Source organism: Gopherus evgoodei, chromosome 3, assembly GCF_007399415.2.
Source record: "Gopherus evgoodei ecotype Sinaloan lineage chromosome 3, rGopEvg1_v1.p, whole genome shotgun sequence".
NCBI lineage: Eukaryota > Metazoa > Chordata > Testudines > Testudinidae > Gopherus > Gopherus evgoodei.
The window spans coordinates 71,775,479-71,792,018 of NC_044324.1; the positions used below are offsets into that span (position 1 = coordinate 71,775,479).

General features: G+C 44.2%; 1 protein-coding gene across 1 annotated transcript in view; it reads left to right on the plus strand.

Annotated features, from left to right (window-relative positions):
* Window positions 1-16,540, plus strand: part of SH3BGRL2 (SH3 domain binding glutamate rich protein like 2) — a 58,471-nt gene that overhangs the window by 22,131 nt on the left and 19,800 nt on the right. Inside the window, exon 2 of the mRNA XM_030555801.1 lies at window positions 5,354-5,539. Within this exon, the coding sequence (XP_030411661.1) occupies window positions 5,354-5,539 (186 nt within the window). The remainder of the gene's footprint in view (window positions 1-5,353; window positions 5,540-16,540) is intronic.

The following is a 16,540-nucleotide window of genomic DNA, read 5'->3' on the forward strand; positions in this document are numbered from 1 at the left end:
TATACAAACCACTTACCGCAAGGTTGTGTATCTGGGTCCTTGTCTAAGAATGGGAGAACTGGGAGATTCCACCCTGAGACCAGTAAGGCAAAATATCTGAGGAGGGAGGGTTGCACTTAGAGAGACCAGATGGAGAACAGAGGCGCAGCTAGCCCTGTAACCACTTCTCCCTATCAAAGAACAAATGCTATATGAAATGACGTGTCCACACTATCTGTGCTCCTTCAGACACCCCAGTTCAGAAATGGCTAGAGTTCACCAGATCACTTTGATTCCTTTTTAAGTAACAGGCCAAATCCTGCTCATCTTAGTCATGAGTCCCACTGAAGTTAATCTAGTGTCTGTTTTTAGAGATGGAAGTAAACAGTTATTTAAGTTCATGAACTAGTCTGTCTGCCCACCTCATGGGTGTTGATGAAATAATACAGAAATCCTAGGAGAGACAGTTCAGAAAATAATCTAGTTGCTCCAGAGGGACTGAATGGCTCTTGGGTACAATTTACTGCAGGTGGTTATCATTTTAATAGCATTTCGATCAACAGTCACACCTTATAATGCACACTACAAAATCTGTTTTTCCCTTCAAAGGTAAATTGCTCACATTTAAGAGATTTACAAAACATTTACCTATCTTTTGTAAAAACACTGTCTGAACACTAACATGGTAACGGAAGATGCTGATTTAATAATTTTATAGCCACATGTTGCTGACATTTTTACTTTGGAAGAGGGGGGAAAAAAAGCTTATGTAAAGAAGGTGATCAGTTACCTATCCTACCTTCTGGAGACAAACATACAATATCTGTGTCAAGACAGATAAACTTAGTCCATTTGAACACAAAAACGGTAGTCCTCACGTATCCATTATTTCCATGAAGACTTTCATTGTGCATGCAAAATAAAAGGGTGTAGTATTTCATTATGGAGTCTGGTCCCCTGAAGATGGTAGTTCCCTTGGGTCAAGCTGATGAAACAGTTGTTATATCTGCCTGACAAACATTACAGCATAGGTTTCTAGTCATAGTGCCAATTTTTTATGTTTCACTTGCACTCAGATTTCTAAAGACATTGATCCTATGTTTATAGGACAAAAAGATATGTTATCTAGCTAATTTCTTCATAAATCCCACACTCTTCTACATTTCCTTCTGTCGATAATACAAATTGTCTAAAATTGTATGTAAAGATTACATATTACAATATTTCTCTCTTCGATCAATATAAAAGAGGTCCCTAGAATCCTGTGGCACTCTAGGGCTAATTTTTATATTGTCCTTAATTAGAGCCCATAGCATTGCTGCAGCAAGTGCTATGAAATTGGGCAAATTAATTTCTTTGATAAGAGTCTTAGAATCAGAATGAATACACTATACAAGTGATCTATAACATGGTTTAAAACAGGAGTAGGCAACCTATGGCACGGGTGCCGAAGGCGGCACACGAGCTGATTTTCAGTGACACTCACTCTGCCCAGGTCCTGTCCATCAGTCCAGGGAGCTCTGCATTTTAATTTAATTTTAAATGAAGCTTCTTAAACATTGTAAAAGCCTTATTTACTTTACATACAACAATAGTTTAGTTATATATTATAGACTTATAGAAAGAGACCTTCTAAAAACGTTAAAATGTATGATTGGCACATGAAACCTTAAATTAGAGTGAATAAATGAAGATTCGGCACAGCACTTCTGAAAGGTTGCCGACTCCTGGTTTAAAAGGTACTAATAGTAGTATGCAATGGCCATTAATTCTGCTTGACAATGTATGTTGTTCCATCATATGGCCTAGGGAATATCAGATAACTTTTGATGGTACACTTTTTCATTTCAGTAGGTGTATCTTTGTCTGTTTATATCAGAAATGTAAATTAATACATCACATTTGTCAAATTCTAAATATTCTAAGTTTGTTACACATGTTAACTGTATCAATCCTTGCAACATCTCTGCAGAACATGCAAGTATTAATGTTGTCAGGACATCTCAAAAGCAGAATGTCTTGTTTGATGCATCTGCATGGTCTCAATGTTTTCTGTGTTATAAAGAAAACTGGTTTGTTCTTGGAACTTTGGCTGAACAAGTGGACAGTGCAGAGTAGAGTTGAGTATATTTTAAGAAACTTTTAAGTTCAAGAGTGAGTAAATTTTAGTGTCTTGCAGTTCTTCCTGAGGGAAAAATTGCATTAATATTTCTCTCTGAATCTAGTCACCTATATAGCATGGGGATAGTAATTCCGATCTACACAGGGAGGTGTCATGACATTAAATTAACTAACTTTGTGTGCAGCATATTGAGGTCCTTAGATAAAAGATGGTGCAGAAGTGCGAAGCTTTATCATCCTGATGTTGTATGATCACAAGCTAGGCTCATCAAGTCTGACAGTTGTCAATACTACTCTAGCAAGCTGCACTGAGAGATGTCTCAGGATGCACCAGGCTGTTGGGGAAACCTCTACATGTATTCCCTGCTAACCCAGTTAACTCTCCTTTATCCTACAAAATCAGGATAAGGAAAGTCAGTAAGTTTTCTGCCTCCTGGACAAGCCATCCATTCCACTGAAGACAGTAGGAGTCAAGTCACTAGGCCATCTTTCTCCATTCTCACTTCAGTAAACATAGGGGAGGGCAAAGTAGAGGTAGAATAGACTTGTTGGAAATGACAAGTTCCTGTGAGGACGGGGGTGACCTAGCTTGATTCTTGTTGGGTTTTGCTGAATCATTGGGTGAATCTGATCATGTTTTGGGTTAACAAAACTTTCACACGGCTCTAAATAGCTTGTACGTATTCATTTTGTTAGACCCTCTTTGAAGTATCTTTTAGAAATAGTACATGTGATTTAGCAGTGGATGCCTTCTCATTTGCTATAATAAATCAATAAAAAACGTGAACAAGAAATAAGAATCTTGACATTTCAGTTCCCCGTTGCAAAAGCCCCATCTATCAGATGAGCAATTTTACCAACAGATGAGTGACAAACTACATAATTACAACAGTTCTGTGCATATTTACATAACACACTGTTTGTTGCTGCTTTGTAACCCTGATAGGGAGACCAGCTCCAAAGATTAAGTCTAGATCTGGTGTAGATGGGGATTTCTGTTTTTCAGTTTTATTTTTGTGACTTGCAGTGTGGATTAACAATAGAACCAAAGACAAAGTGCATATGTTCTAAATGATCAGCATGTAGATAATGTAGGAGTCAAGCACTGAGCTCTAAAGATTAATACCGTATTAGATTGTGATGACTTTGATTAGGATCATGCTATATAAAAGGTAAAGGAAATCCAAGAATTTTCACTTCATGTGATCAATACAGCAGTTGAGGATCTGATTTAATCTAAGCTGCAATTGTCAGTAGTCTGAGAGTGAGTGTCCAAGACTAGTGGAAATTGTCAGGCAGAATGAACATTGTGGAATGGGAAGGAATTTTATTTTTAAAAATCTTTCATTGCACATGCTGAACTTCTAAGGAAAACTCTCCTGCAATAATCATCCTAGTCTGCACATCTTTACTTGAACAAATATTTAATAAAATGGCCAGTATTAAGAAAATCTCCATCTCCATTTCAGACTGAAGTTATCTCTCATCTTCTATTGTAAGTTACTGAGGATAAGAACTGTTTCTCTCACTTCTACAGTCACAATATGATTCCTTTATTAGTTTAACGTCATAGTACAAGAAGTCATTTTACTTTCAGCATTGGGCTTTGATTAACAGAAAAATCGTGGTAATTATGATAATTGAGCTACTACTGGTAATCCTTGTATTTTCTGCATACAGTTTTAGAAGATAAGTTTGGTATAGAGTGATTGATCTTTCATAATGTGCATTGTATCAAGAATCAGTATGGCATACGTAAAAGAAGGAACCAACCACTGAAAGAAACACAAATTTATTGAATAACTGGTTAAGTTACAAGGAATACACATTTAGGAGCCAATCAGTTTCCTTCTGCAGCAGAGCACATAAATGTTCAGACATTTTAGAACTACATTGTTTTGCAGAAATTGGACCAAACCCTCTTGGAGTTATCCATGGTCTTTGTTTCAAAAAGGACATAATTATTTTGCCACTGGAAGTCATCTGAATATGAATTTTTACTGTAATCTGTAATAAATTTCACAGGAAATTATTTTTGTGATCTGATGTATCAAATGGATCCAATATGAAGAGTGGTGTGACTAATATAGCTAGTACATGCACTTGAAAAACTAATGGTTTTTAAATACTGTCTGGGTCCTATGATACCCAAAGGTAACATCCATCCACCTGTAATTTAAACCAACCGGCAAGTGGATAGATCTTGCTCTACAGTATTTTTATACTGTAAAATTCTTAAATATAAGTTTATCTCTAAACAGTATGGCTGGGAAACATGTTTGAGTAGTCATAGAGAAAACAGTGTGTAGCCCCTTTTGACTGGAATGTGCCTTAGTAGAAGGATCTGGGACGTGCTGGAAATAGTGTGAAACTGGTTGTAATGCAGAACTGATTCTGGCCGAATTAGTAAGCCCGAGGCTTTCCCTCAGTCTCAAAGACTCATGGCTATGTCTTAACTGCAAAAAGGTGTATTTTTATAGTTATCCCTTTTATACAAAATGCCTATGAAGACAGGGCACAGGCAGTTTTTTAACCCCAATGTAACTAGTCAAGGGGAACACTGGGAGCGGGGTACGGTAGTATAGAGTTGACATTGATAGCTACATCAGGGTAAAAACTACCTGTGTGCTGTTTCTGCTAGGAATTTATGTCAAGATAACAATCTCTATTAACCCCCCACTCAAAACAAGCCCCCCACAATGCACCTCCCCCCTTTTTTCAGTGAAGACAAAGCTGGTGTGAGACAAGACCATCCCCATCTCAAAGTATGTGCACATGTTCTGTATGAACCTGAGAAATGAATAAACTGTGTTCAGGAAACCCACAGCCACATTTTAAAAGGCATGTAGACACTTTGGAAAATCTTACTAGGTGCCTATCTGCATCTTCAGGTGCCTAAATACCTTTAAAATGTAGCCAGTAATGCATGGCGAATCTGCAAACCAGCTATCCTTTTATCTTTGACTTATTTGGAGTACCAGCCAGGTGTTCCTCTATCACAGGCATCTTTAAAAAAAATAAAAACAACCCAAAACTACCCCTTCCCCCCAAAAAAACCAAACAAACAGCCAACCACCTGGAAATGAGGCAGAAGTTTGTAGACTTTTGTAACTTGTACATAAAGGAACTGCAGTGTTAAGTCACATAATTTTAATTTAGAAATATTTGACTTTCTTAACGAACTTTTTGATCTTTGAGTAAAAAATAGACAAGCATATTCAGGCTGTGTATTTTCTCTCTCTCTTTCTCTCAGATAAAGAAGAGGCAGCAAGATGTGGTACGATTTCTGGAAGCCAACAGAATAGGTTTTGAAGAGGTGGATATCACAATGTCAGAGGAAAAAAGACAATGGATGTATAAAAATATTCCTGAGGAAAGACAGCCTGCACAGGGCAATCCGCTGCCACCCCAGATATTTAATGATGATCAGTACTGTGGAGTAAGTAGCTTTGAGGTCCAGACTGGTTACATTAAGTTAGTGTTGACCATTGAAATACAAAGACATTAGTATCAAACTAGTGCAAAAAGTGGAGAGTTAGGGCTTGTGTGTGTGTGTGTATGTGTATATATATAATATATATGGCAGCTCTTCATTTCTTGCTTTTTCAGTTCCTTGACCAGTGCATCCTTTGGGTGGTGGGGTGTGCATATTGACTGACTGGGAGATCAGTAGGTTTGACTGTTGGATGACATGTCCCCAGAGACATAACTGGAGGCACACAGGGGTAGTGTTTGTGGGTTGATGCAGCAGGCGGGTGGATGACTGAAACATTTGGGAGTTAGGTTGGAGTGGATACCTGGTTTATAGGGTGCAGTGGGTTAACGCAGGTGGCTATCTGGTGAAGGTGGGTAACAAGCTTGTCTGTACAGTATCTGGGAGATGATTCAACCCTTAATCTAACAGATGGGGTGGTGGAAAGGTTTGTTGCAGTTAATAGATGAGTGATCTTCATTATATGGGGAAGAAGGGTAACAGTAGTTGCTTTTCAGCCATACCACGTGTGGTTCATTGTCTGTTCCTAGTTATTTGCAATGGGGTAGCTCTAATCCCAGCTGTGTGAATTGTGTCCAAGTAGTGCGGTGTGCAGCAGGTCCATTGGAAGGGATAAGCATGTATTTTTCACATGTTCCTAGGACATGAGGGGATACTTGTGGCCCTCTCACTTGTGTACACTAGAACTTCCACAAGTGTACAAAATTTGGTTAATTTGGGGAAGGGATCTGAAATTTTTGGGGATGCCAATTTGTGCATCTTTTTTTGAGTTGCTTTTGTTAGTGCATTTAAGCGTGTTTGGAATTAGCTAGTTATTATAAAACATAAGTTGTGTTTAACTAGATGGAAAGAGTCTCCCATGTATCACGAAAATCATCTTGTTACTATATCTGTGCAGTTGATATCTGTTTTTGTTGAGCAGACCTAATTCTGTTACTGTTGCTAGACTGCACAATTTGTGTGAACAGCTTTAAAGAGTGGCTTTACTTTGAAAAGAGACTTGGACTATGTCTTTGTTGATAAAAAGATGTTTGCACCATAAGATAACTAACACACATTAGCAATGCTGCTGTAAAAACATAATGGAGACAAGCCACTTTAGTTTTATGGGGAGGTAAAGTAGGCAAGATCAAGGGGTGGGAGGGAAGGGAGGTGTATAGTGCTGATCTTGCCTAGCAACCTCCCAGTAAACACTGTAAGGCCATGGCTACACTGGAGAGTTGCAGCGCTGGTGATGGGGTTACAGCGCAGCAACTCATTCTGTGTCCACACTTGCAAAGCACAGCCAGCGCTGCAACTCGCTGGTTTCAGCGCTGGCTGTACACCTGGTCTGCCTCGGGTGTAGCGATTCCAGCGCTGGTGATGCAGCGCTGGTCATCAAGTGTGGACACCAACAGCGCTTTTATTGGCCTCCAGGGTATTAGGAGGTATCCCAGCATACCTTTTCAGCCACTCTGCTCATCGTTTCACACTCCACTGCCCTGGGCTTAGGTGACCCGCCCTTTAAATGCCCCGGGAATTTTAAAAATCTCCTTCCTGTTTGCTCAGCCAGGTGTGGAGTGCAATCAATCAATCAGTGACCATGCCTCCACGCCCCAAACGAGCCCCAGCATGGAACACTTCTGAGCTGCAGGACCTCATCAGTGTTTGGGGTGAGGAAGCTGTGCAATCACAGCTGTGCTCCAGCCGTAGAAATTATACCTATGGGTAGATATCAAAGTCCTTGCTGCTAAGGGGCCATGAACGGGATGCGTTGCAGTGTAGGGTAAAAGTAAAGGAGCTACGCAGTGCCTATTGCAAAGCCCGTGAGGGAAACCACCGCTCAGGAGCTGCCCCCACGACCTGCCGTTTTTACAAGGAGCTGGATGCCATACTTGGGTGTGACCCCACTGCCAATCCGAGGAGCACGATGGAGAGTTCAGAGCAGGGAGAAGTGGGGGAGGGTGTAGAGGAAGCGGAGAGTGAGGCTACTGGGGTGGAGGGAGACACCCCGGAGTCCCAGGAGGCATGCAGCCAGGAGCTCTTCTCAAGCCAGGAGGAGGCTAGCCAGTTGCAGCAACTGGAAGTTGTTGGTGAAGAGGAAGCAGAGGAGCGTGTTCCCGGTAAGCAGATTTTATTTTTAGGATGGCAATGTTTTGTGAGAGGAGGGTGGGGGTTATGGCTGCATGCATGCATGCCTAGATGTGGAATAGCCCATTGATTTGCTCTATCACATCTCTGTAATCGGCCTTGGTAATCTCTTCAAAAGTTGCAGCCAGAGCATGGGCAATGTGCTTGCACAAGTTTATAGGGAGAGCCGCCGTGGTCCTTGTCCCGGTCAAGCTAACTCATCCGCGCCACTGTGCCGCAAGGGGTGGGGGAACCATTGCTGCACACAGGCAAGCCGCATAGGGTCCAGGGCGGAATCCAGATTGCTGTAGAAGACCCTCCCTCTCTTGCCAGGTAACACGCAGCAGTGATATATCTGGCAGTAGAAAATCCTGTTGAAAATGTAGTGATGATTGTTCAGTGCAGGTCCCCAACTATCTGCAATCTGCTTTTCCCACTGCTGCTCCACAACTGCCTGCCCTCTGCTCTGCTTTCCCCACTGCTGCTCCCCAACTGCCTGCCCTCTGCTTTCCCCAATGCACAGAAACCCCAGCTCTCTGGCAGTTCCCCTTCCCAGGTGAAGTCGCGGCAGAAACACTCACCCCATTGCTAGACATGCCTATGCCTTCGCTGCCGTGGCCTCTCTGTGCTATGCTAGGTATGTGGGAATGATGCTACAAAAAGTCTACAAACTCCTTCACTGTGATAATAAACAACGTAGCCTCTGTATTAAATGTTTCTATTTATGTTTTTTTTAAGTGACCTTGAATAATCCAGCACTATCACCGCCTGCCCGACGGTTACAGAACTTGAGGAAAAATCCTAGAAAATCAAAAGAAGATTTGATCAAAGCAGTTATGAATCAGTATGCCAGAGACAGTAAAAGGCTGCAGGCCTGGAGAGAGAAAATGCACGAGTGGAGACAAACACAGAGCAGGAGAAAGAAATTGGCTACCAAGAAAAGCACAAAGCAGCTGATAAGCCTCCTGGCTCGCCAAACTGACTGTATGCAGTCTCTCGTAGCCATGCAGGCAGATCAGTACCGTGGTAACCCCCACCCCTCCCAAAGCTCTCTCTCTTGTTCCCCAGTATTTGCACAAAACACCTTTCTCCAGCAGCCTGGTTCTTACCACCCCCAGCTTCCCCCAACAGCTGTGCGATCACCTACCAGCCCTGATAACTACAACCCTTACCGTATGCACTCAACCCCCATCACGATGCAGCATATTAATGCTGAAGTGCAGCAGGCATTGAACAGCAATCCAAAAAGGACATATCCAAACCTCTGAATGTACAGTCCACCTCCCTACCCCCCTGCCCTTTTATGTACTGTATTTTGAATAAATGATTTCATGGCTTTTAAAACATTTTTTATTATTGAAGAAAGTGTTAAATACTGTACCCCAACCAGCCCTGATAACTGCAACCCTTACCTTATGCACTCAGCCCCCATCACGATGCAGCATAGTAATCCTAAAGTGCAGCAGGCATTGAACAGCAATCCAAGCAGGACATATTCATACCTCTGAATGTACAGTTTACCACCCTACCCCCTTGCCCTTTTATGTACTGTATTTTGAATAAAGGATTTCTTGGCTTATAAAACATTTTTTATTATTGAAGAAAGTGATAAATACTGTACCCCAAGGGAAAAACGGGCACAGCAAAGGCACCAAACATTACTGTTGGCGTTCAGCCTCAAATTGCTCCCTTAAGGCATCCCTAATCCTTGAAGCCCTTTGCTGGGCCTCTCTAGTAGCCCTGCTGTCTGGCTGTGCAAATTCAGCCTCTAGGCGTCGAACCTCGGAGGCCCATTCCTCACTGAAACTTTCACCCTTCCCTTCACAAATATTATGGAGGGTACAGCACGCGGATATAACAGCAGAGATGCTGCTTTCCCCCAAATCTAGCTTCCCGTAGAGACACCTCCAGCGCGCCTTTAAATGGCCAAAAGCACACTCCACAGTCATTCTGCACCGGCTCAGCCTGTAGTTGAACCGGTCCTTGCTCCTGTTAAGCTTCCCTGTATAAGGTTTCATGAGCCATGGCATTAAGGGGTAAGCGGGGTCTCCAAGGATCACATCCCCTACTGTGATCTTGCAGTCTGGGAAAAAAGTTCCTGCCTGCAGCTTCCTGAACAGGGCACTGTTTCGAAAGATGCGTGCATCATGCACCTTTCCAGGCCATCCTGAGTAAATGTCAGTGAAACGCCCACAGTGATCCACAAGCGCTTGGAGAACCACAGAGAAATACCCCTTGCGATTAATGTATTCTGATGCCAGGTGGGGTGGTGCCAGAATAGGAATATGCGTCCCATCTATTGCCCCTCCACAGTTAGGGAAACCCATTTGTGCAAAGCCATCCACAATGTCCTGCACGTTCCCCAGAGTCACAGTTCTTCTTAGCAGGGTGCAATTAATGGCCATGCAAACTTGCATCAACACTATTCCAACAGTGGACATTCCCACTCCAAACTGGTTCGCCACCGATCGGTAGCTGTCTGGAGTTGCCAGCTTCCTGATTGCAATAGCCACCCGCTTCTCCACTGACAGGGCAGCTCTCAATCTCGTGTCCCTGCGCCGCAGGGTAGGGGCGAGCTCAGCACACAGTCCCATGAAAGTGGCTTTTCTCATCCAAAAGTTCTGCAGCCACTGCTCGTCATCCCAGGCTTGCAGGACGATGTGATCCCACCACTCAGTGCTCATTTCCCGAGCCCAAAGGCGGCATTCCACGGTGCTGAGCACGTCCATTACTGCCACAAGCAATTTAGTGTCTTGAGTGTCAGGCGAATCAATATCATCGTCTGACTCCTCACTGTCACTTTGGAGCTGAAGGAATAGCTCCACTGCCATGCGTGATGTGCTGGCCACATTCATCAGCAAGGTCCTCAGCAGCTCAGGCTCCATTTGTAACAGAAATCGCGCTGCAGACCAATGCCGCCAAACTGCTTGGAATGTGTAGCAAAGCACCATGGGGCGTTGGAACAGGAAGCGGAAAGACCAGCACCCTTCCGTCCCCTTCCCACAAGCCACAGTACCAAAATGGGACGAGGTGCTCTGTGGGATAGCTGCCCACAATACACCACTCCCAACAGCTCTGCAAATGCTGCAAATGTGGCCACACTGCAGCGCTGGTAGCTGTCAGTGTGGCCACACTGCAGCGCTGGCCCTACACAGCTGTACGAACACAGCTGTAACTCCCAGCGCTGCACAAATGTAAGTGTAGCCATACCCTAAGTGTCTTGTCTCCACTTGGGATTTTATAGTGAGCTAGCTGTTGTGTGTTTAGTTTTCTTGCTGTCAAAACGCACATACTTTAATGTAAGTGAAGACAAAACCTTAGTGAAAAGGGCAGTATAGGGTTCAATGTTTTTTTGTGTCACAGTGATTTCTAAATCCAGTGTGCTCAACTTACAAAGGTTTGCTTGTTTTTCCAACTGCCAGGTCTGCACACTCAACATGGCATCAAGAAGCTAACCTGGGTATTTTTTCCTCTAGCTTAGGTATTATCACCAGCAATAAAAACTATATAGGCCAGATCTGCTTGTGGCTAGCTGTGCAACCCTCTTATCTGATTCCTTAGATTGTCTTTTCTTTATGCATTTGGGTGAGACTGAAAAAGCTAACCAGATGCAGGTTTTTTAGATTGATTCACTAGGGTTGCACATGTGGGCACGGTCCTACAATTGGACCCAGCTGATCATGTATAAGCCACTATAGACACAAGGTCACTTGCACAGAAGTGTAGGTTCTATAGTGATAATTGGTAAAAAGTAATGCGGGCTTTCCCCCCCGCCCCTTGGTAAAAATCAGCAGATACGACTATGAATACACACTGGAACTAGACCTGCTAAGTAGGAAGGTGGCTTTTGAAGTAGTCACTTTTCAGAGTATAATTGCTCTGTAAAGGAAATATTTATTCAGTGTTTACATTAGATAGCTTGGAGATTAAAGTGGCTGAAGCAAACCAATGAATGATCTCTTCTGGTATGCATCCAACGAAGTGGGTATTCACCCATGAAAGCTCATGCTCCAATACGTTTGTTAGTCTATAAGGTGCCACAGAATTCTTTGCCACTCTACTGGTATGCTGTTTCTAACCATACCTAATGCTGAGTGGTTCACAAAATGCAAAACAAATGTAACACACCTAATTGCACAGTATAATACCGTACCACCACCTGCTGATTAGCTCCTGCCCTCAAGCATGAAGACTCCAAGCCCTTGTAATTGTGTCTGAGTTAGTTTAACTGCAGATGTCCTCATAGATCTGCCTAGTGCTATTTCAGTCTTTCTGCAATCTCTGCCTCACAACTGCTCAGTAGTGAGCTCCATTAGTGGGATGTTGCAATAACAGTGCCTATAGTCTGAAAGTAAAATTCTCAGACTGACGGCAGCCATAAACCCACATCAACATGAATCATTTAATTAACAGTCCAGTTTTGGTGCCAGTGTTTCTTAATACTTTATCAGAGGGGTAGCCGTGTTAGTCTGGATCTGTAAAAGCAGCAAAGAATCCTGTGGCACCTTATAGACTAACAGACGTTTTGGAGCATGAGCTTTCGTGGGTGAATACCCACTTCGTCAGACGCATCTGATGAAGTGGGTATTCACCCACGAAAGCTCATGCTCCAAAACGTCTGTTAGTCTATAAGGTGCCACAGGATTCTTTGCTGCTTAATACTTTAGTCATTTGTATGCCATTGGAATGTGTTGCCTCATTCCAGGGACATTATTATAGCATCATAAATGTGTGTGGCACTTGAGTCAAAAAAGAGACACGAGGACCAGCTCCTTTCATTTACACTGGTTTAAATGTGTAACTACTTCAGTGTAGTTACTCTACTTTACACCATGTAAATGAGAGAAGTTGGCACATGGTCCCTGCCCAAAGGAGTTTACAATCTGTTTGATATTGCATAAAGAAAGGTAAAAACAGAGACATTTGAGAGAAGAAAAAGGTGAGTAGAGCACCACAGTTGCAATAATATACAGCTGTTTTCCCCAGATGGGGTGCTTGGTATCAATGGGAGAACTTCAGAGCTAGAAGGATCATCTTTAATTTCAGCTCAGTGCTTAGGTAGGTGAGTGAACAGGATTCAGTTGACTGGAAATGACCTACCCAGTCTGAAGCCTTTTGTGTTCGGGATTACACATTTGTCCGATGCAGCACTAGCGCTCATGCTTTAAATGAATCTTTCATTGATCTGATTAGGTGTTTTGATTAAAAAAACAAAACAAAAACATTTTAAAATAGGGAATTCCACTGTGTTTGGTTACCTAAAGGAGAGCAGACTTTGAACTCTTTTCGCTCTGCCTGTCTCCCCCTCCCAACCATTCTAGGGGGAAAGTTTAAGTAAGTAAAAACACTTTTTTAAAGCAATTCTAAAAACTTTTTTGCATTTAACAAAAATCAGTTGCAGAGACAAGTCTCTCAATTGGTCAATATAGAAGTTTTAGAACAAGGATTATAATACTTAAAATTTCATGGTGCTTCATATTTTAATCCCTGATTAAAACAGACCACCGTTGCTTTTATTTGAGCAATAAAATGCTCCTGCTAAGTAGGCCAGGCCTTAGTTGCCAGTGTTTTGGCTCCTGAAATCCTGATCTGTATAATTACATTATTCTTACCATTGGCTGTCAGCATGCTACTTGGCTGTTCTTGATTTATCAGCACTCACCTGTGCAACAGATGTCACAATTTTTTCTGGGCTGTCTGTTTCTGCCTGCTCAAGGGACACATGTTCTGATGAGCCAAGTAAAGGCAAGAGGATTCTGTAAATCACATTTTAAGGTTATGCCTGTAATGTTTCCAAACATTGCTGAGCTCCAGTGGAGTAAGAAGACAGTGCAGGAAGATAATAAATCTCCTGAAGAAAATGTTGTTTTAAAAGCAAGATAAAAATTCAGAAAGTTGAATTTAGTGTTCATGAGCACCAAAACAAAATTAATTGATTACAGAAAACTTTCATGATTCTATCATTTCTAGTGCGTATCACTGTCATGCACACACGGAATGCTGTGGTGTGGTACTATAAAAGTGAAACCACTTTGTAGTTATGATTGCTGGTAAGCCTTTATTGTATACCACACTATCAGGTATTCTGGTATGGTAGAAATTTAAATAATAACTGTTCAGGGCTGGTAGCCATAAAAACCTCCAGAAATGACCTAAAATTACTCTTCTATATCTAAAAATGTCCTGGCTTTAAAATCAGACACCAGGCCCTCTTAGGGTTAGAATTTTGGATTGTACTGGGAAGCTGGACATCTTCCCTTTCCCAGTGAAATAAAACTCCATTTTCTAACTGCAGGGCTGCAGATCAAAACTCTGAAGTAATGACATTTTAACGTACAGTGCAGAAAACCTGTTACTGGTGCAGGAATGAATTTTGCTTGTCTTATGTCTCAAGTGGAAGCACCTTTTCCTTTTTCCTGGTGGGTCTGGGAGCTGAGGAGGAAACGTTTCTATGGCAGGTTTTTCCTTTTAAAAAAACAAACAAACAAAACCCAGAGTTGTTTCTTGGAAGCTGCTGAGGAAGGTTAGTATGGAGTAAGTCCTGAGGAAATGATTGCCAGGCAGGGAGCGATGGAGGCACTCATAAGTGCATGATAAAGATTTATAGAAATGTAGGGCTGGATGGGACCTTGATAGGTCATCAGATCCAGCCTCCTGTCCTGAGGCCAAGCAAACCAAGGTCATTCCCGACTGGTGTGTGTTCAACTTGTTCTTAAAAACTGCCAATAATGCAGATTCCACTGTCTCCCTTGGAAGCCTATTCCAGAGCTTAACTACCCTTAGGGCTTGGCTACACTGGAGAGTTGCAGCGCTGGTGAGGGGGTTACAGCGCTGCAACTCAGGATGTGGCCACACTTGCAAAGCACAGCCAGCGCTGCAACCAGGGAGTTGCAGCGCTGACTGTACACCTGGTCTGCCTCGGGTGTAGCGATTCCAGCGCTGGTGATGCAGCGCTGGTCATCAAGTGTGGACCCCACCAACGCTTTTATTGGCCTCCGGGGTATAAGGAGGTATCCCAGCATACCTTTTCAGCCACTCTGGTAATCGTTTCACACTCCACTGCCCTGGGCTCAGCGGACCCCCCCTTTAAATGCCCTGGGAATTTTAAAAATCCCCTTCCTGTTTGCTCAGCCAGGTGTGGAGTGCAATCAATCAATCAATCAATCAGTGACCATGCCTCCACGCCCCAAACGAGCCCCAGCATGGAACACTTCTGAGCTGCAGGACCTCATCAGTGTTTGGGGTGAGGAAGCTGTGCCATCACAGCTGCGCTCCAGCCGTAGAAATTATGATACCTATGGGCAGATATCAAAGTCCTTGCTGCTAAGGGTCCATGAACGGGACGCGTTGCAGTGCAGGGTAAAAATAAAGGAGCTGCGCAGTGCCTATTGCAAAGCCCGTGAGGGAAATCGCCTCTCAGGAGCTGCTCTCACAACCTGCCGTTTTTACAAGGAGCTGGATGCCATACTTGGGTGTGACCCCACTGCCAATCCGAGGAGCACGATGGAGAGTTCAGAGCAGGGAGAAGTGGGGGAGGGTGTAGAGGAAGCGGAGAGTGAAGCTACTGGGGTGGAGGGAGACACCCCGGAGTCCCAGGAGGCATGCAGCCAGGAGCTCTTCTCAAGCCAGGAGGAGGCTAGCCAGTTGCAGCAGCTGGAAGTTGTTGGTGAAGAAGAAGCAGAGGAGCGTGTTCCGGGTAAGCAGATTTTATGTTTTGTGAGAGGAGGGTTGGGGTTATGGCTGCCTGCATGCATACCTAAATGTGGACTAGCCCATTGATTTGCTCTATCAAGTCTCTGTAATCGGCCTCGGTAATCTCTTGAAAACTTGCAGCCAGAGCGTGGGCAATGTGCTTGCGCAAGTTTATAGGGAGAGCCACCGTGGTCCTTGTCCCGGTCAGGCTAACTCGTCCGAGCCACTGTGCCGCAAGGGGTGGGGGGACCATTGCTGCACACAGACAAGCTGCATAGGGACCAGGGCGGAATCCACATTGCTGTAGAAGACCCTCCCTCTCTTCCCAGGTAACACGCAGCAGTGATATATCTGGCAACAGGAAACCCTGTTGAGAATGTAGGGATACTGCTCAGTGCAGGGCGCCAGGTTCGCGGTCCCCCCCCCATGCAGGTTGGCAGCTTCGCGGTCCCCCCCCTTGCAGGTCGGCAGCTTCCCGCCCCCCCCCTTGCAGGTCAGCAGCTTCGCGGTCCACCCCCCCAGGTCAGCAGCTTCCCGCCCCCCCCCCCCCCCCGCAGGTCGGCAGCTTCCCGGTCCGCCTCCCCCTTGCAGGTCGGCAGCTTCCTGGCCTCCCCCCTTGCAGGTCGGCAGCTTCCCAGCCCCCTCCCTTGCAGGTCGGCAGCTTGCGGTCCGCCCCCCCCCCGCAGGTCGGCAGCTTCCCGGTCCGCCCCCCCCTTGCAGGTCGCCAGCTTCGCGGTCCCTCCCCTTGCAGGTCGCCAGCTTCCTATTCCCTCCTGTCCCCTGTGCAGGCCCCCAGCTCCCTCCTCTACCCAGTGCAGAGAAACCCCAGTGAGCCATCAGGCAGTTCCCCTTCCTAGGTGAAGTCGGGGCAGAAACACTCACCCCATTGCTCACCATGCCTTTGCTTCCGTGGCCTCTCTGTGCTATGTTAGGTATGTGGGAATGATGCTACAAAAAGTCTACAAACTCCTTCACTGTGTGATAATAAACAATGTAGCCTCTGTATATTACATGTTTCTATCTATGTTTTTTTAAGTGACCTTGAATAATGCAGCCGGATCACCGCCTGCCCGTCGCTTGCAGAACTTGAGGAAAAATCCACAAAAATAAAAAGAAGAATTGATCAAAGCAGTTATGAATCAGTAC